Genomic DNA, 19,356 nt, shown 5'->3' on the forward strand with positions numbered 1-19,356 from the left:
GCCCTGATTGTATTCAAAAAGTTAAATTAGCGGATTAAGCCACAAATTCAAATAATGTCCGTCTCGATCAATCGGAGTATAGTAAGCTTTCTTCCTTGTTGACTTTGGTTTGAAAAAGTTATTTGAAGGAGGATATGAGGCCCTTTGTGGATCGATTGGAATGTCCCTTTCGTAAGTGGTTCGATATCTTTCCATCAAGGAAGATATATTGGAACTTTCAGTTAATAATATGAGATACAAGGTAACCACTTGTATCTCATTGGGTACCACTTGCCATTTTCATTTACATAACTCTAGCATTCTTGTTTCTTTTCCAAATATGTATGCATCTTACGTGCGTGTTTCAAAGTGCTGTTCCAATAATGGAGATGTCGATGTTGTACCATCATTTCACTCCGGTGACATGTAATGGGCTTGAGATATTATAATTTGCTGATTGTATATTTGTTATATCCTTGAGGCTCAAACCAATGGCAATATTGCAAAGGGTGTAAGCAATTAACAGAGCCTTACAAATCTTCAACTCACGAAAAACACCAAAGAAAGTTTTGATCACACACTTAAACACACACATAACACATACTCTATCACTATAACTCAATACATCACACACAAGAACAACAGACACTATTTATGTCAAGCATATAGCATATTATCAATAAAATTTAAGCATAACCCACCATTTCATTTTCCTTCGCTTTACACTTACAATCTCAATAAGGAATAAATACAATTACTACCAGCAAACATGGGGCGAGCTACTATCAAGTCAGGTACAATCAATCTACTAAACACGATCATTGGTGCAGGTATACTTGCCATGCCATATGGGTTAAGCACAAATGGACTTTTATTTGGATGTATACTAATCATATGTTCTTCACTTACATCCTCATTTGGTCTATATTTACAAAATAAAGTAGCTAAATATACAGGTCAAAGAGGATCAGTCTCATATTTCAGTTTAGCTCAGTTGACTTATCCACAATTTTCAATTGTTTTTGATTCAGCCATTTCGATTAAATGTTTTGGTGTTGGTATATCTTACCTTGTCGTGATTGGTGATTTAATGCCCAAGATTGTTGAAACGTTGACAGGAGATTCTGCTGCTGTGAAGCATCCAGTTTTGATGCATCGGAATTTTTGGATCAGTTTGTTTATGGCAATTATAGTTGCTCCATTGTCGTATTTGAAAAAATTGAATAGTTTGAAATACACTAGTTTTGTTGCCTTATTTTCGGTGGGGTATTTGATTTGTTTAGTGATTGAAAAGTATATTACCTTACTGATTCACAAGCAAGGAAGTGGTAGTAGTGATACTGATGGAGCACTGTTATTTTCAAGGCTGATTTTGCCTGTGCCCGCAGGGAGCAAGAATGTTGATTGGATAGGACCCAAGAGCTGGAGCCTGACTTTAAGTTCATTCCCCATGTTCGTGTTTGCCTATACATGCCATCAAAATATGTTTGCCATTATTAATGAATTGAAACCTGATGCTAAAGATGGGTCACAAACACGTCAATCGAATTTGATTATTCGTAATGCAATCGCAACTGCATTAATCAGTTACTTAGTGGTGGGGATTCTAGGATATTTAACGTTTGGTAACGACGTCAATGCCAATATTATATCTATGTACCCTCGTGAGTCAATTAGTTCATTAATTGGACGATTATGTATCGTCATTATGGTTAGTTTGTCTTTCCCTTTACAATGCCATCCATGTCGTGGATCCATCAACCATGTGATACATTTCATAACACATGGTGTTGATACATCCAAAGTGAAAAAGAAAACAAGCAACAGCAGCAACCACAACAACATCAATCGAAGCAACAGCACTTCCAACGGCAGTATCAGTGGTAGCACAATAAATGGCAATAGGACTGACAGTGGAGCATACACAGCACTAACTTCCGATATTGAAAGTCTTTCATCAATAAATGATAGCAGTATAGTTGATGAATCGTTTATATCCACCACTCCAATGGAAGGTGCTCACGATACACAAGGTCATGATCCAATAGTGGTTCCATTAACATCCAAAAAATTTTATATAATAACATCCATCATTGTTATCGGAAGTTATCTAGTTGCAATATCAGTTACTTCATTAGCTAAAGTATTGGCATTTGTTGGAAGTACAGGATCAACGTCAATATCATTTATTTTACCGGGACTATTTGGATATTTGTTGATAAAGCCAATAGAACAAGGACAAGTGGAACTAACCAAGTTGGAAAAATTTTGCAAATATGGTGGGTTGGTGTTGGCTATATGGGGCGTTGGTGTAATGATTGTATGTTTGGGAGCCACAATCTTTCTTGGTGCAACACATTGAGTAGAGGAAATGTTACCAATTGGAGAAGTTAGGTGTGATGACATAAGTTTTATTTATAATGTATGTATTTGATTCAATCCTATATATTTGAGACAAAACTGTATGAACATTGAGGTAAATCGATACCATCACCAAGCTTTATAAGTGTTTCATTGACTTCTTTATCATCTAGATTAAATTTCCTAGCTGGTTTAACAGTAAAGACAATACTTGATTCAAATTCAAGTAAAGATGCAACTGCGAGTGATCCTTCAACAATGTACTTCTTTCGTTTACCAAAATCAAAATAATCAAATTGAAATCTGATCACATCATTATCTTCTTTTCCTGAAATCAATCGAACAGGCCATTGGAACCTAATGAAATCCAATACTTTATCAAATTGGACTAGTTTTCGCCAATAGGACTTGAACCTCCCCCATTCAACAAGTGGATTTACCTTTTGTTCTCCGTGTTTTGATATAGGAAATCTGTAAACGTGATTGATCAATTCTTTGAAATCGAACTCATTCGATTGTATTTCTCCAACTTGAAAAGAATGTTTCACGAAATCAATTTTGATTGTAACCATACCTTCGTACACAAACACCATATTTGAAGTACCTTCAGTACGTGCATATTTCAATCGAGTTAAACCAGTCAATTGTTCGTACTTCTTTTTGATTCCAATTTTTTCCTCCCTGGTGTAGGGTTTGCGTTTTTCCAAATCAAATTCAACATCATTCACCTGCTTGAGCAAATCACGTTTCTGGACACTCAATTCAACTAATGATTGATCTAGTTGCACTAACTTGTTCTTTGCTTGATCAACCTTTTCCGCAAGATCTTTTAATTCAGATTTCAGTTGACTGAATGCATATCGCATACCATTGACTTGTTCTTGTGACAAACTACCCATTGTTTGTTTCGCGTTGCGTAATCGTTGCAACTTGGTAATCAACTCCTTCTTGTATTCATTAGCCCGAGCAGCATGCTTGTCTAGTATTCGTAAATAGTCATCCAAATCCTTTTGACATTGCTTCAATAAATCAAGTTGTTTATCCATTTCATCAATCACGTTTCGGGTCAATGTTGACCTCCATTTGTACCAAGTTGACTTACTTTCCAATTTAGCCAGGATTTTGATATTATTCAAAGATATGATCATAGCATCACGTTCTCTATCGTCTTTCGTTGTATAAAATTCCTTCATTATAGGAAGATTGTCATTACCAATTTGAGCACTAAATTCTTGAAACACTTGTTCACCGTCCCTGATATAATTTTGTAACTCCTTCACGATAAAGCCACTCAATGCATGTATTTCCTTATAGGGAATCGCCAGGATCAAATCATATATTGAAGGTGGTTGATGAGTGGTGGATTCAGCTGAATCCATTCCAATCAGTGATCTGTTTATGGAATCAATATCGGTGTAGAACTTGAGGTTAACATCATCAAGAAATTGGGATAAGGGAACTGGTTCGTAGTTCGCAAATCTATCCACAATACCTTCACTTGTTTCGTTCACCATGAGTCGTTCTTCCTCTTTGCCATTACTAACTTCTTGCAGTGGCTCATTGGCAATATTTGGTAGTGATGTCTTTGTAGTAGTCTGTTGTTCATGTCTTTTGGAGTTTGACGCTGTTACAATCCCGTTCACCGGCAGTAATCCATGTTTATGTCGCGATATTATTGTTCTTGTTTGCGTGAGCTCCATAGATTGCTGTGAATCAGTCAAGGGCACCTGTCGCTTAGTAAAATCCATACTGACAACACTTTGTCCATGTGCTACATCACTCTCGCCAGTTATTTTTGACAATGAGCTACCCAAACCCAAAGTCTTTTCCTGGATGTTTTCTTCAATTGATGTACTTGGTTGAGGCTTGTTTACCAAGCCTTTTACTGGCTGCGTCAATTCCATATCTTGATTTTGCAGCATTTGATCATCAACTGCTCCTAGTTGCAGCTCTCTAGAGGGATTTTGAATAGGCTGAGTTAATTCCATCTCTTGAGTTTCAGTGGTACTAGTTTCATTAATCAGCTTCTCCTGCTCGTGATATGCAGCCTCACTTCTCACTGGTTCAGTAACTTCCATATCTACTAGTTCCTGCATTTCTGTTTCACCTACTGGTGTATTTACATCTCCGTCATCCTTTGTTACAGATATCTCCTCGTCTTCCTCATCATCACCAACATCTGGTAACGCTTCAAGATTTGGTTTCAAAATGGGAACATGAGATACAATTCGACTAACTCTCTCAGTTAATTCCATATTTGAAGCATCATCCACCTCCTCGCCAATTTTTTGATCATGATCTAAAACTCTCCCCTCTCCACCACCTTGTTGAACATCTTCTCCATTTCCAATCTGATTCCTGGTACGTGCCTCATCCACTTTTGACATTAGAATTGTCAAATTTATAGTATCATCACCACCATCATCATCTGAACCCGCACTTGGTTGTCTGTATCGTCGCGAAGTTGCGGTAATAGGCTCAGTCAATTGCATATCCTCTGGTTCATCAACGGAACCAACTGGTTGATGACTGTGAAATTTTTGAACCATTCCAGTTAGCTGCATATCTTCTTCTTCACCATCATCCTCAGTGTTGAAAGAATTGACCACTTCTTCATCATTACTCGAATAGTCCGCATCTTCATCTGACGCATATATTAGTGGTGCATTGGGCACGGACTCACCGTTCTTTTCTTTTTCAAGTGAAGTACCACTACCCTTAACTGTCAATTCCATACTCATTTCAGTTTCTTCTCTTCCATCTACATTTTTGACCACTTCAATTGCACGTTTATGAGCACTAGACAATTCTGGTCGTGTCACTTCACCACCATCCCTACTTTCTTCATCCGAACTATCGGTCAATGGTTTATTCCCATCATCAGAACTATCATTAAACTCATCACCTTGAACATCTTGATTACGAATTCCAACTGGTGACAAATTCATCAAATGGTCGTTATCCTCCTTCATTAATTCTTGTTGCGACAGATAATGAACGACTTCAAAATCAGACTCTGATGAGAGCGAAGTATATCCGCTGGCCCCACCATCTGTTTTCCTTCGTTTGTTTGGGTTTATTACTTCAATTTGATGTAGGGTTACTTCAGGTGCAAATGAAACTCGACGCGATGTGCTCGGTAGTGGTGCTGTATTGTCTTTGAGTATACTTCTTGCCATGACTGTTCACTCTCTGAGTTCACGATATGTATGAGTTTGACAATTGAGATTGATTGAACGTGTATCTATGCTTAGTTGTTGTTTCCGTGTGGTTGCGATTGTGTGGTTGGGTTTGTTTTGATTTTGGATTTGATTTCGCACAAAAACAAATACGCGTACTAATACAAGAGCAACATCTACAATACATTCCGCCCCAGACTTTTCATTCTCAAGTAATCAACTCTATACTTTTTCTATTATATCGTAATTTCATCATTTCATCCTCATCATCACCCACAGCAGTCTCCAAATCATACTCATTAATAGCTTCAAAATCTGCCAATTCATTAGCCAATTTACCAAATTTATCATTAATTGCATTCGCCAAGATGAAACGGTCGATAAAACCCACCATTATTTGATTCTCAATATTGTTTGTACTGAGAATAACAAGATGATTCAAGTACAATTTCTCAAATTCTTCCAAAATCAATATCGCAGGTGATAATTCATTAGTATACAATGGTGAAGTTGCAACTGTTAAAGCCAAGTGAATACAATTGAATTTACGTTCATAATGTAGTTGCATAGATAAAGCAGTCCTAGGTAAGTTTTCGATTTGAAATGATATTGGATCCGAAGAATCGTTGCGATTGATACTTTGCAATTTGTCGACAAGCTCTGATTTGGCCACGTAACCAATGTATACCGGATTTGAATAATTGATAATTAAGGGATATCCTTCATGAGTATCATCATTGACAAAGTCCCACAATGATTTGGCAGTATAGGGCCCATCTTCATTAGCTAAGCAAAGACATTTTACTTGATCTAATGGGACCATTAATGCACGAACTGTAACGTCTGGAAGTTTTGATTTGATTGTAGATGTCAAGTTGGAAAACGACACAATACCCGTTCCTTTACCTTCATTAATCATACCAGGAGTAACGTTGCCCACCAGCTCAGGTCTATTGAAGTTGTTTTGTAGCCATGTGTCGTAAATATTTGATGGTGTAAGCCAATCATTAACAAATTTAGAAGTGACAACACCACACATAATTGGTAAAACGTAAGACACGGCACCCGTCATCTCAAACATAATGACAACTACACACATTGTCAATTTAGTGATCCCTGTCATAAATGATGCAGCACCGATAACAGCATATGATGATGGAGAAACAACACATGATTTTTCAGTACATGTTGCCAATGATTCCCAATTGAACCGCGATTGTAGAACTTGACTCACTATTCCCAAAAGTCTCCCTGTAGTGGCACCCAAAACCAATGACGGCATCAACACACCTCCAGGTAAATCAACTCCAAATGTATAGGCAGTGAGACCAAAACCTTGGACAAGAATATAAGCTAATTTTAGCGAAGTAGCCCCGTTTGATGACAGACAAAGAAAGTCCTCCGCATTAGTTTCATCACTTCCCTCTTTCAGGCATTGTCTAAACAACAAAATGAGATATGAACTTAAGGGCAATTTTGAAATCTCCAATGGGAAATTAAGAATTGTAGTGAGAACGACGATAGCCAACACTTCCAAATATGGCCCCCATTTCACATCAACTTTACCAATTTGCACTAGTATAGATTGAACTCTTTTCCGTAATGATTTCTGTTGGAAAATTTGATTAACCTTGGTGAAGTAGTATCCATACATGCCACCAAGAACTCCCAAAATGATGAATGGAATCACCTCCAAGAATAACCAACTAAAATTACCAAAATTCACTTGAAAAAGATCCTGCTCAACAAAGTTGCTTCCATCAGTGAATGAACTGAACCCAGTTAAGCCAATAATTGCTATTGTAGCTGCAACAAAAGAATTCCACATGATCTTTGTAGGACTGAAATAACTTGGCATACTTTCCAACACAAATAAAACACCACCAATTGGTGAGTTAAAAGCAACAGAAATTCCAGTTGCTGTAGCAGCACTTAGTATCTCCCTTCGTATTGCTTCATTGGGTTTATTACCCATCTTTCCTTGGATGAAAAACTCATAAATAATATTAAATATACAACAAGAGACATGCACCAACGGACCTTCTTTACCCAACCACAATCCTGAACTAACAACTAGCATCAAACCTGCAATTTTGTATAATAAAGTATGTAGACCCAAGTATTTACTAACATTCAAATTGAAACCCGATATGAGCAATTTTATCTCCGGTATGCCTGATTGACGTATTAGATGTTCACGATTGATTGTGAGATAACTAGCACCCATGGCAAATAATACAGCAAAAATGAGATATATGGGGAAATTAATCACAACTTTACTCCATATTGCATTCGATCCAGCTAACAAACGTGACCAATTATACCATTCACCGGCTGGACAAGTCAGGTATGGATTGAATATACTCCAAGCATCTAAATCGCTTAAACATATGCCCTTTTTCAAGTCATTTAATGAGATTGAAATTAGATTGATTGCAGCAGCCGTATAACCCAATATTATTGCCAGTAGAACAAAAGTGATCCATTTTTTGGACAAATTGGATTGAAATTTCAGTATATGTTGCGTTTCTTGACTCCAATTGATGAATGTGTTTTCTTCGTATGTTGGTGAAGTGGCATTTATTGGAGTTGATGCAGTTGAAGATTGGTTCAGAAAATTACTATTCGGTCGATCAGGAGTATAAATCAAAGTGGGTATTTCATCTATTGTGTATGTAGTAGAAGACCCGTTCAGTGACAGAAATGATGTATTCATTGCGAAACAAACTGAATGGATGGGCGGGGAACAGTGATAGAGTGTTGGTATGATTGGTTGCACAAATGGATTGTCTTGGTTTGGGGATTTTGGCTTTATGCTACCAACTGAAACCAAAAGATTTTAGCTTTATGAAACACCGTCATTTTACTCATACACCCAGTGAAAATGGAACAACCAGTGTCTCACAACATTGAAGTTGATGCTGTTGAATCGGTGTTTGTTGGCGATCAAAAATTCAGGACTTGAAAATTTGGATGTTAACTCCAATGGAAATCTTGAATATTTATGCCAAGTAAATATATATACACCAATCTATGAAGGTTCTTTTTACAGACTATATCCATTAGATTTCACAGCCGAATGGCTAGGTAGAAACATTCATCAGATAGCACTTAAAACCTGAGGACCAACTGCATCCACCAACATGGCTTCTACTTCGCTTAAGCGTGATCTCAGGCTAGTATTCAAAGAGATGTCACTTTTTGATAAACTACTTCCTTTACTAATCATATTATCGGTTGTTGTAGGCGTAATCATATCAGTGTATGCACCACAAGCACAATCAATCTTTAACAACACTAATAATAACAAGTTAACTAGCGTTTCAATACAACTTACCATAGGTCTTATAATAATGATGATACCACCATTATGTAAGATCGAATATGAACAATTAATAACTACAACAAAATCCAACAATAAAAGAGGATTATATCTTTTTGCTCAACATTGGCGTGAAATTGCTGTGTCTTTGGCGTTAAATTGGATTGTGGGACCTTTTCTAATGTTTGGGTTGGCATGGGCCACGCTATTCAACGAAAAGGAGTACCGTACTGGGATAATTATGATAGGTATGGCTCGATGTATTGCCATGGTACTCATTTGGAATCAATTAGCTTTAGGATCGAATGATCTTTGTGCAATATTGGTTATAATCAATAGTGTGCTACAAATTGTATTATATGCACCATACCAAGTCTTATTTTGTTATATAATAACTGATGAATCAATTGACTTTGCAAACAATTTAAATATGAGTGATTTGTTTGTGTTGGTGTTGAAAAATATTGGTGTATTTTTGGGTATTCCATTAGCATCAGGCATTTCAATTCGTACTATAGCATTGTTGACAATTGGTGAGGGAAAATTTAATACTAAAGTTTTACCTTGGATCAATCCATGGGCATTAATCGGGCTATTGTATACCATAATTATTATATTCATATCGAAAGGTGATTCATTTTTACATGAGATCGGTGAAAGTCTCAAATGTTTGATTCCACTTTGTTTTTATTTTTTGGTAATGTGGCTTGGTACATTTTTTGGATTCAGGTATTACTCGAATTACATTAATTATAATAGATTAGTAAAGGAACATGAAAAATCAGCAATCGAAATGATGACACCCAACACAAGGGCAGTAGTAATGACAGAAGAAGAAGAAGAGGGTGATTCTAGTGAATCCACCAAACTTCTTATAAAATGTGGATGTGAGGAAAAATTATCTTGTCATCAACTAGAACAGCATCATCAAGGTAAATTACAATGCAATGCCAACTATTCGTCAACAGTAACTCAAGCATTTACTTCGAGTTCAAATAATTTTGAGTTGAGTTTGGCAATTGCTATAGCTTTGTATGGGGAAGGAAGTAAACAAGTTATTGCCGCTGTGTATGGGCCATTATTGGAGGTACCTATTCTATTATTGTTGACGGTTGTAGCAAGATACTTTCGAGTCAAACTTGTCTGGGGCGATGCTTAGTATAGTAGCGGAAAATCGGGTTATAATAAAATGAACAAGAAGACAAAGATGTGTGGTTTTGAGCATCTTTTGCCATGCGTGAATCAATCCCTTGCTATTAAAAAGAGGGTGAGAACGAGAATAGGAAGAAGAGTATGGTAAAAAATTAATATATGACATGTTTCAATATCAACAGGATAATCAGAGACACACCAATTGGATCAGATGGTACCAGATATCAGATAATATATATCTTGAATTGTCGTGTCGCGTTTAACTATAGTGCGACATAAAATTAAAGTTTAGACAATATTGTAACTATACTTCTTTCAGACAAAGGTAAAAAATAATGAATGATAGCCACAAAGGAGTGAGGACCGTTACATATGAAGACAAATGACTAAAAGATTGTAGAAATGAAATGAAAGAAGTTCAAATCCGGTACTACCACAATATACAGGCTTATTGTATAGAAATCAAATCAATCCGAGAAACCATAATCGCATTGTTGCACAAAAACCAAATAAAAAACCTAGTTTGCTCTTCTACGTCAACTAACCTGTTTGCTCCTAATACAAACAATACAAGGCATAGACGCCATTTGTATTGCTCATACCAAATCTATCCAATACTTCTTAAAAGTCTTTTCTAAACTGTTGCTTCTTCTCCCCTTGGTTCCTGAACACAGTTTTTACACAATAATCTACACAGGAAGGGAACAAAACAAAATAATGTGACAATAGTACACACACATCCATACACACATACATCAACGAAAAAGTCAACTGAACAGAAAAAAATTATCAACCATAAACTAAACTAAACTAAACTAAATAGAACTTAAGACTATACTCAAAGAACTAAGGGATCTTGAACCACATCTTTTATATACCATACTAAACCAACTCATTATAAGTCATCAGATCTCACGCCTTACCACCACCACCATCTATATATACATCTATATACATCTAAATTGCAAGAGAGGAAAATAAGAAATTAGAAAGTCATATCTTTCAATCTCAAAACCCTTTATTATTATTATTTCAACTGACAGAAGAAAAGAAAAAAAAACAAAACCAATCATACAATCATCCATTGTAACCAACATATACAACCAACAACAACAACAACAACAACAACAACAACCGCACCATCAACACAAACAGCTACAACACTCACTCTGTCATCCAACATTGCTAGTGAATAGAACTAAGAAATCTCATCTTGACAATTATTTACCCTTTGTACTCATAAATTCACCGACCATTATTGTCCTCCATTGTGTCTTACTTTATACTCCACATTTACTACATCTGCTTCCAAATCTGTTTGCAACTAACTAATCACACCCGGTATAGTTTCTGAGCACAACAATTACAATACTCCCGAGATCAGTTGAAAGAAATGAACAACTTAAATGGCAAGCAAAGCGCCACAAATACAAACAGTCGAAATACTCCCCTAAACAAACCGTTGAACCACGCGTCATCTATTAGTGTATCAGACTCACATGCCAAGAATGCTAATCAATTACTCAATGCATACATATATGACTTTTTAGTCAAGAGCAAATTACCACAAACTGCTAAAATATTTGTTAATGAAGCTGAAGTTCCATCAGTCGCTTCACCACCAGGTTCTCAAATACTGCAAAATCAACAACAACAGCTGACTCCGGGAAATGATGCCACAGCAAATTCACAAAGACAACCACTGCAATCACCGCTGCAAATGAAATTTTACAAGGAACATGATCTACCAAGAATGAGCATAGCTATGGATTCCCCACAAAGTTTTTTGTTCGAGTGGTGGCAGATCTTTTGGGACATTTTTCAAGCCAAAAATGGTGGCTTCAACACCGGCTCAGCTCAAGATCAAAATGGGAAGTCAAATTTAGCTTTGAGGTATTACCAATTGCAATTATTGAAACAAAGACAACAACAACAGGAACTAGCCGTGGCTGTACCTGCATCCATGTCAAATTTTCAACAACAGCAGGCGTTGCAAGCAATGCAAGCACAACAGTCTCAACAAGCACAACAAGCACAACAAGCGCAGCAAATACAAGGTTCACAACCTCAATCACAACCTCAATCACAATCTCAACAGGGTCCTTTACCACCACAAACTCAGTCAGAGGCACAAGCACACGCACAGGCGCAAATGCAGGCACAAGCGCAACTTCAAGCACAAGCGCAAGCCCGAGCACAAGCACAAGCACAAGCACAAGCACAAGCACAAGCACAAGCACAAGCACAAGCACAAGCACAAGCACAAGCACAGGCACAGGCACAAGCACAAGCGCAACAAGCTAATTCACGTCCTCAGCCGCAAAATCAACAACAACAAGGACCAAACGCACCATTTGCAAATACACATCAGGCACATTCTCAAGCTAATCCCCAATTGATGCAACAACCTAGTGGACCTGGAGGACCCAACCGGGCACAACAAATTCCATCCCAACCTACATCGGCAACATCAGCACATTTCCCGAATATGGGACCTGCTAATGCCCAGCCCATGTTCCCAACAAATCAACAATTTGCACCACAGCAGCAACAGCAGCAGCAACAACAACAACAACAACAACAACAGCAGCAGCAGCCACCGCCGCAAAGACAATTCCCGAATATGGCTAATCCCCAATTTGGTAACAACCCCTCAATAGATCAACAGAGAATGATGATGCTAATGAAGCAGCAGGCGGCAACTGCGGCTGCTGCTGCTCAAAGACAAATCTCTATGAATATGGGAGGCGAGGATCAACAACCACAACAAGTTTTACAACGAGGTAATATGGGTAGTCCACACAATATGAACTTTCAGCAAGAAATGTTTATGCAGCAACAAATGAACCAACAGCCACAGACTCAGCAACAGTTGAAGAATTCGTTACAGCAACAAGCACAGAACCAGATGAACACCTTGCGCCAACAAGCACAGCAGCAGAATCCGCAATTAAATGCAGGTAACAGCAGTGGTCCATCTGCACAAAATTCACCTGCCGGTCCCTGGCAACAACAACAACAGCAACAGCCACAAGCATCACGTGGAAACGCCTCACCTTTCCCTAATGGTCCGCCAAGCAATCAGTTTATCCCCGCAGGTCCAGGCGGCAATGGCGGAAACCCTAATGCACAAGCACGAGGACAAAATAACAATCAACCAATACGCGGTCAGGCTGGGGTAAAAGGCAGGAACACTGGTCCAAATGGAAAACTGGCTATTTCTAATGCAAATATCAAGGCACCACCAGGTGCCAATGCCCCCAATGGTAGAAACAGCAACGCTTTACAGGATTACCAAAACCAACTTATGCTTTTAGAGAAACAAAATAAGAAGAGATTAGAAATTGCTAGAAATAATGGATCAGATTCCAACTTAACAGCTTCGAATGGACCAGGACAACAACAACAACAGGACTCAATGAATAGTCAATCAAAATCTCTGCATACGACACCAGCCATGTTTAGTGCAGCACCGCCTCAATTCAACCAAAAGCCTTCACCAGCAACAACAAACAGTTCACCATTAATCAATAATAAACCATCGCCAGCAATGGGCAATAAGAAACCAAAGAAGGAATCTACAGGCAGAAGAAGCAGGAAACAAAGTGTTGCATCCACACAAGCAAGCACGCCGTCAAACACTGGAGTCGATGGTAAACAAACACCATCATCGCAACAACAAGGCCCACCTAGTACGTCACAAAACCAACCTCAACTTCAAAGAAGAGGTTCTTACACGCCAAATGTTGGTAGAAAGGAGTTTACGCCACTTACACCAGTTAGTGAGCCCGTGACTGATAACAAAAAGAAACGAAAAATGAATACCGTTGCTGAATCGCCTCGTAACCAGAGAACCACAGCACAAAAGACCACGACATCAACCACAGAAACAAAACAACAAGCCCAATCAGTCGGTCCTTCTAAGAAGAAATCCGCTAAAGGAGGCGTTCAATTTGAAGAAAAAAGTACTGGCAATCACAAGGTAACAACTGACAACCAAACTGGCAACTCAAATCCAACCAATCAAGAACCTTATCTCAAGAATGAATTTGACGATTTCAGTGAGGCTTTTGTTGCGTCTGCAGCACCAACACATTCTTCGTTCCATGATGATCATTTAGGAGGTCCTTCGTCTTCTTCAAATGCGGGACAAAATTTCTTCAATGTTGATTTGTTGTCAGATACGCATAATCGGACACGTGGCTCAAGTAATAACGGTGCTCTTGGTGGTGGCAGTGGTAGTGGAGACGGCAGTGGCAATAATAGCGGTGGATCTGGTGGATCTGGTGGACCTGGTGCTAATATCAATAGTGATTTATTTGGTGGCACTGGTGCTGGTGTTAATTCGACTGCGTTTGACGATATTGAATTTGATATTAATCAGTTGTGGGGTGATGAGAATGTTGCTGATCTGGGATTGAATGATGATCTTGGGTTTAATTGGAATGTGGATGCAATTGAAAATGGTGATTAAGAGAGAGATAGAGAGGAAGAAAGAGATTACCTGAGATGATAAGAGACTATTTTCCGAGGTTATTGACTTATTCACCCGAAACTAATTGTCGTTTTTTGCTTATATGTGAGATTCCCAAACATTACTGTTCGAAAATAAATCTTAATCGTTTGAAATTGTGACATTTACAAGGGTATTATCCCTTGACATATACCCTACTAACATTTTTCGTTTTTCTACATTTTACTTCGTCTTTTTACCTGACCTAACAGGTTTGAATTAAAGTTCATATATAATTTACATTTTGTATTACTATATTATACAACGTTGTATTACACTTTCGCGACCAAATGATGTCTATAAGTCTATTCATTCTTTTTACTGGACAATTGATTCCCCTCTGGCTCCTGCCCTTTCACAAACTCATCATATTCCTTCAATGTACTTTGACTCGGAAACCAAGCTTTGAAATCCCACCAACTTGAAACCAAGATTATAGTCAACAACAACACCAACACGGCTGAGCTCAATGGAGTAGCTGGAAACACATTCCAACACCATTCATGAATAAGCCATATGGGTACACCAATATATACGGGGAAATTCAAGTGAAGCAATCCAGGTAATGTCCATGCGTACCATGCGAGAAATTGGTAATGAAGTGATCGTGAACACAAGATTCCGATGAGATTGGTGATTGCCATTATGTAAAAAATGAGTTGTGGTGCAATGAGTTTGTTGAGAAAAATGTTTTGGGAAGACATGGTAGATTTCGGATTGAATGCATCCTTTATCAATTGTGGGATTGATTTACCAATGATTTTGAAATGGAGAAACCTTGTAAATGTAAACACCCCAAGAATGAAAACATGAAGAACTAACAAAGCATGACCAAAACATACCGAAGTGAAGACAGATTCAGGTACGAATTTCCAATTGACGGTCCATTTATATAAGAATTGACGTCCAAAATTGAAAGCTTGTGTGATATAATTCCATCTAATTTTACGTGCCAAATCACCATCAAACATGAGTAGTAAAAACCTCCAACCAATCAAAACCTGAACCAATGGGATTATAGCTACAACAGTGACAAACTTGATTGTGTTCTCATCGTTGAGGAAATATGTTATGATGAGGAAAGCAGGCATGTATAACAATGCATTCATCTTGATTGATATCGCAATACTGTATAAATCGGAAGCAATGATTGTCAACAAGAAACTAATATCAAACCATGATGATCCTTTTATCACCTCCTGTACCACTACCGCTTTCTCATTCTCCACCTCCTTCTTCACCCCACTCTTTTTCTCTTTCTTCTTCTCTTTTTCGACATCAACAGCCTTCTTCTTCTTCTCTTTTTCGACATCAACAGCCTTCTTCTTCTTCTTCTTCTTCTTCTTCTTCTTATCAACCTCTTTGAATACAGCAGCCTGTTGTAACAACAAAACAACAGCTACCATACACAAAGTAGTCCAACAGTCATTAAACAACCGCAACACATAAATCGACAACAATCGCCTACTTGCCAAAAACAAATAAATTGGCCATGGAGCCAAATCCCAAATTTGCGCATAAACAAAAGACGTCAATATCACAGTCGCCGTAAAACAATATCCAAAAATATATTGAGCTTCTTTAATATCATCACCACATAACCATTGAATGTATTGATACACAGTAATGAATCCAGCAGGGTAGACAATTGGTCCTGAATCACCATATATGCTTGCATAGTCCAATTCTCCTGCATTTACCTTATCGATTTGTTGTAGGTATGTAGCGTAGTCGATCTCAGTATAGGCTATCTTGTTGATTATGATTTTGGTGATTATTGATGCGATGCAAGTGATTAGTGGATATGTGATTCGCGTTGCTTGTGGATTGATTATTAAAGCAAGGAGTCCATTGTAGACGTCTTTGCTGACATTGGCGAATGTGAATCGGGGTGGTTCGCCGCTGGTGGTGGTGGTGGTGGTGGTGGTTGGTGGCATCGTCCAGTCTGAGTGACAGCAGTGTCTCCTGTTAGTGGTTGCTAGAGTTCACAAATTAATTAGAGTTGGTTTTTTCTGATATGATAATTTTGATTTCAATTGATTCTTTGCAACACACTTTATTATTGATCAATACGAGATGGTACGTATCAAGAACAAAGGATTCTGTTTAAATGAAGTGTTGTATTTGTAACGTCAAACAGATACTTTCGTGGAGAAAGGTACCGTCAGGTGCAGAGAATTGAAAAATGATACACTACAGTGTTGGCACTTGATGCAAATATGCTTTCAAGCTAGATAAACCGCTAGTCATATACAAGCACCCTCTTCCAACAAGAACATCCGCCAAGCTTGCCTTCCTCCTTACTAGTTCCTCTTCTTACGCATTATCCTCATCAAATCACGCTTACGTCTCTTACACTCACGAGTAAACTCACCACGCACCGACCAAAACCATTTCTCATAATCTGTTTCTCCTTCTTTCCCATCACCATCAGCAACACTACTCAACAGAGGCAAATTGAACCCTGATTCTGCCAAATTACCAATTTTGGCCAATTGTGATTGAGTTGATAAAAATGGTGACTCAAAATGAGGCCAAAATAATCCATATTGATTTTGTCGTTGTTGTTGTAAATTATGAGAAGATTCTTCTTGTTTACGTTGTCGGATTTGCGTCAAGAGTTGTTCTTGTTCTTGTTGCTGTTTTTGTTGATCTTGAACTGTTTTGGACTCATCTATGTCGTTGTCATCATCCGATAATGCTAATTTGAAAGTTGATTGTTGTGATTGAGGCTGGTTGTTGGAAGTGGTTGGATTAAATAAAGATCGAAGAGTTTCTGTGGTATTTGAAGCAGGTGCACCAAAAGAGGGAATGAACTCTTCATCTTCATCTTGATTTTGATCACCACCCTCATTGATCCTCTCTTGTTCTTGTGCATGGTCTTTACTGGTGTCCACCTCTCCAACCTCTTTTTCAGCTACGAATGTAGGTTTCCATGTATCAAAATCCAACTCATTTCCTTCATCATCTTCATCATAATACACTTCCTTCACTGGCTTCACTAATTTCTCACTGTTCAATGCTGATATTGCTTTGTTTCTATCTATTTTGTTTCCACTTTCTTCTTCATCATTATCATCTCCAGCTTTCCCTTCTATCTCATAATCATAATGTTTCACTGTTTTGCGTCCCTTTGAATCAATCTCAACTTCGTCCATATCAACATTTTTCTCTTCTTCAAGATCCACTGGTTTATCAAAATCATAATTATTCAACAACAATGCTAATATTGCTTTATTCTTTTGAGCTTCATTGTCTCCATCAACCTCATCGGTTAATTCGTCACCATCTCTGGCCGACCCTTCAACATGCGATGCAGTCTCATCACCATACTTCAATGCTTGTTCACCGTTGATGCCACAAGGTTTCCTACTAACACCTTCGATTAAATGGTCATCACCACTTTTCCATCCCATTTTAGCATCATATCTCCAAGTCAAATCCCTAGCAGTTTTATTCTTCTCTATTCCCCATAATTTAGTCTTGTAAAACTTGAATGTCTTTAGTTCCCCATTGACTAATATCCTCAATGTTTGCAGTCGTAAATCTTTTCTTGCTTTCAGACGGTGAACACCTTTAATTAATGAATGAGCGGATCCATCACGATATTTAAAGTTCAAATTGTCAAGGGTAGCACCATATGATTTGGACCCATCTAGTCTATGAGATGGTGGTGGGTTTTTGGTATTGGCAGATGTATTGTTGAATGTGTGTTGTGAGACTGAATAAGTGGTTGGCTTTGGCGCAGTTACAATAGTTGATGTAATTGGATTTGTAGGATAGTTTGTATGCAATTCAGCTAGCCTATTAAATCTTGATTTTGCAATTTTACCTAGTTTGATCTCATCTTGTTCCAACTGTTTTGATTTATTCTTCAGCAAATTGTGAAATCGTTCCTGATAAGATGGTTTGGCTAGATCTATACTCAACTTCAAGCCCATAAACTGAACGCCATTAAGGGAGGTTTTAAACTTATTGAAATTTGACGGTGATGCAAGTACCGTAGTATAAGCAAAGTATTTAGTCTCAATTGGTTTGGTATGAAATTCTAATGATGATACCATTTTAAGATCGAATTTGCTTATTCGTTGTTCTAACAAATTGCTATTCTCTTTGAGTTTTGGTGATATATTTCCTATATGTATTCTGTATTCCTTTAGGTCGGACATGATAGTGATGGTGTCTAGCGTGACTTATGCTAATGGAAATTTATATGTCTTCTTGTGGTTGTAAAAAATTTATAAAGAACGAGATGGCACTAATGGGTACACAAAACTCCATCCTCAAATATCAAAACTAAACTCAGGTAATCATCCACTACTAATTTCACATACACATAAATCATACTCGCAAATGACAAGTATCGACAATGAGGTCAACCTTGCATGGTTTGATTCTTATATTTCCTATACAAAACTTCAGAGTATCACACCTGATGAGAGGATACTAGAGAAGAAGCAAAAGCAAGAATCGACAACCAATAAACGACAACTGTTGCAACATAATAAACCTACAACACCCAATGACAGCAATGATATAAGTAAGGACGCACCAAACATAGTGCGACTAGTCGAATCACAAGGAAATAGTGAAGAGTTGACTCAAGAGTTGAAGAATATACTAATCAAGTACTATTGGGCAGGGTTTGAACTACATAACAAGTTGGAGGAAGCAAATACTACTGAGATAGATCGACAAGATGATGTCAATGAAAAGAATGACACATAGGGTGTAGCTTAAACAAGAGTTGGTAGTATTTTGCAGTTTTCCTGTATCTACAACCTCCAACTATAAAATAAAAAATATCTATCATGCCATTTGATCTAACTAATTTGGCAATTAACCCTTGT

General features: G+C 37.8%; 8 protein-coding genes across 8 annotated transcripts; 4 read left to right on the forward strand and 4 right to left on the reverse strand. All coding sequences in view use genetic code 12, as the record gives it.

Annotated features, from left to right (window-relative positions):
- Positions 1-748: 748 nt before the first annotated feature.
- On the forward strand, positions 749-2,341 carry CORT_0F02040 (Avt6 protein; the record flags this gene model as incomplete). Its single annotated transcript, XM_003870509.1, has 1 exon — positions 749-2,341. The coding sequence occupies one exon, from the start codon at positions 749-751 to the stop codon at positions 2,339-2,341; it is 1,593 nt and encodes a 530-aa protein (XP_003870558.1).
- A 79-nt stretch (positions 2,342-2,420) lies between these two features.
- On the reverse strand, positions 2,421-5,519 carry CORT_0F02050 (Spc105 protein; the record flags this gene model as incomplete). Its single annotated transcript, XM_003870510.1, has 1 exon — positions 2,421-5,519. The coding sequence occupies one exon, from the start codon at positions 5,517-5,519 to the stop codon at positions 2,421-2,423; it is 3,099 nt and encodes a 1,032-aa protein (XP_003870559.1).
- Positions 5,520-5,727: 208 nt separating this feature from the next.
- On the reverse strand, positions 5,728-8,235 carry CORT_0F02060 (hypothetical protein; the record flags this gene model as incomplete). The annotated part of the gene is made up of 1 exon (XM_003870511.1): positions 5,728-8,235. The coding sequence occupies one exon, from the start codon at positions 8,233-8,235 to the stop codon at positions 5,728-5,730; it is 2,508 nt and encodes an 835-aa protein (XP_003870560.1).
- A 427-nt stretch (positions 8,236-8,662) lies between these two features.
- Positions 8,663-10,000, forward strand: CORT_0F02070 (Arr3 protein; the record flags this gene model as incomplete). The annotated part of the gene is made up of 1 exon (XM_003870512.1): positions 8,663-10,000. One exon carries the CDS (start codon positions 8,663-8,665, stop codon positions 9,998-10,000), a length of 1,338 nt encoding a protein of 445 aa, XP_003870561.1.
- Positions 10,001-11,386: 1,386 nt separating this feature from the next.
- On the forward strand, positions 11,387-14,467 carry CORT_0F02080 (Flo8 transcription factor; the record flags this gene model as incomplete). Its single annotated transcript, XM_003870513.1, has 1 exon — positions 11,387-14,467. One exon carries the CDS (start codon positions 11,387-11,389, stop codon positions 14,465-14,467), a length of 3,081 nt encoding a protein of 1,026 aa, XP_003870562.1.
- A 344-nt stretch (positions 14,468-14,811) lies between these two features.
- On the reverse strand, positions 14,812-16,443 carry CORT_0F02090 (Alg3 protein; the record flags this gene model as incomplete). Its single annotated transcript, XM_003870514.1, has 1 exon — positions 14,812-16,443. The coding sequence occupies one exon, from the start codon at positions 16,441-16,443 to the stop codon at positions 14,812-14,814; it is 1,632 nt and encodes a 543-aa protein (XP_003870563.1).
- Positions 16,444-16,809: 366 nt separating this feature from the next.
- CORT_0F02100 (Nop8 protein) lies at positions 16,810-18,675 on the reverse strand (the record flags this gene model as incomplete). The annotated part of the gene is made up of 1 exon (XM_003870515.1): positions 16,810-18,675. The coding sequence occupies one exon, from the start codon at positions 18,673-18,675 to the stop codon at positions 16,810-16,812; it is 1,866 nt and encodes a 621-aa protein (XP_003870564.1).
- A 184-nt stretch (positions 18,676-18,859) lies between these two features.
- On the forward strand, positions 18,860-19,234 carry CORT_0F02110 (hypothetical protein; the record flags this gene model as incomplete). Its single annotated transcript, XM_003870516.1, has 1 exon — positions 18,860-19,234. One exon carries the CDS (start codon positions 18,860-18,862, stop codon positions 19,232-19,234), a length of 375 nt encoding a protein of 124 aa, XP_003870565.1.
- Positions 19,235-19,356: the final 122 nt, after the last annotated feature.

This window comes from Candida orthopsilosis (assembly GCF_000315875.1).
Source record: "Candida orthopsilosis Co 90-125, chromosome 6 draft sequence".
Taxonomy (NCBI): Eukaryota; Fungi; Ascomycota; class Pichiomycetes; order Serinales; family Debaryomycetaceae; genus Lodderomyces; species Lodderomyces orthopsilosis.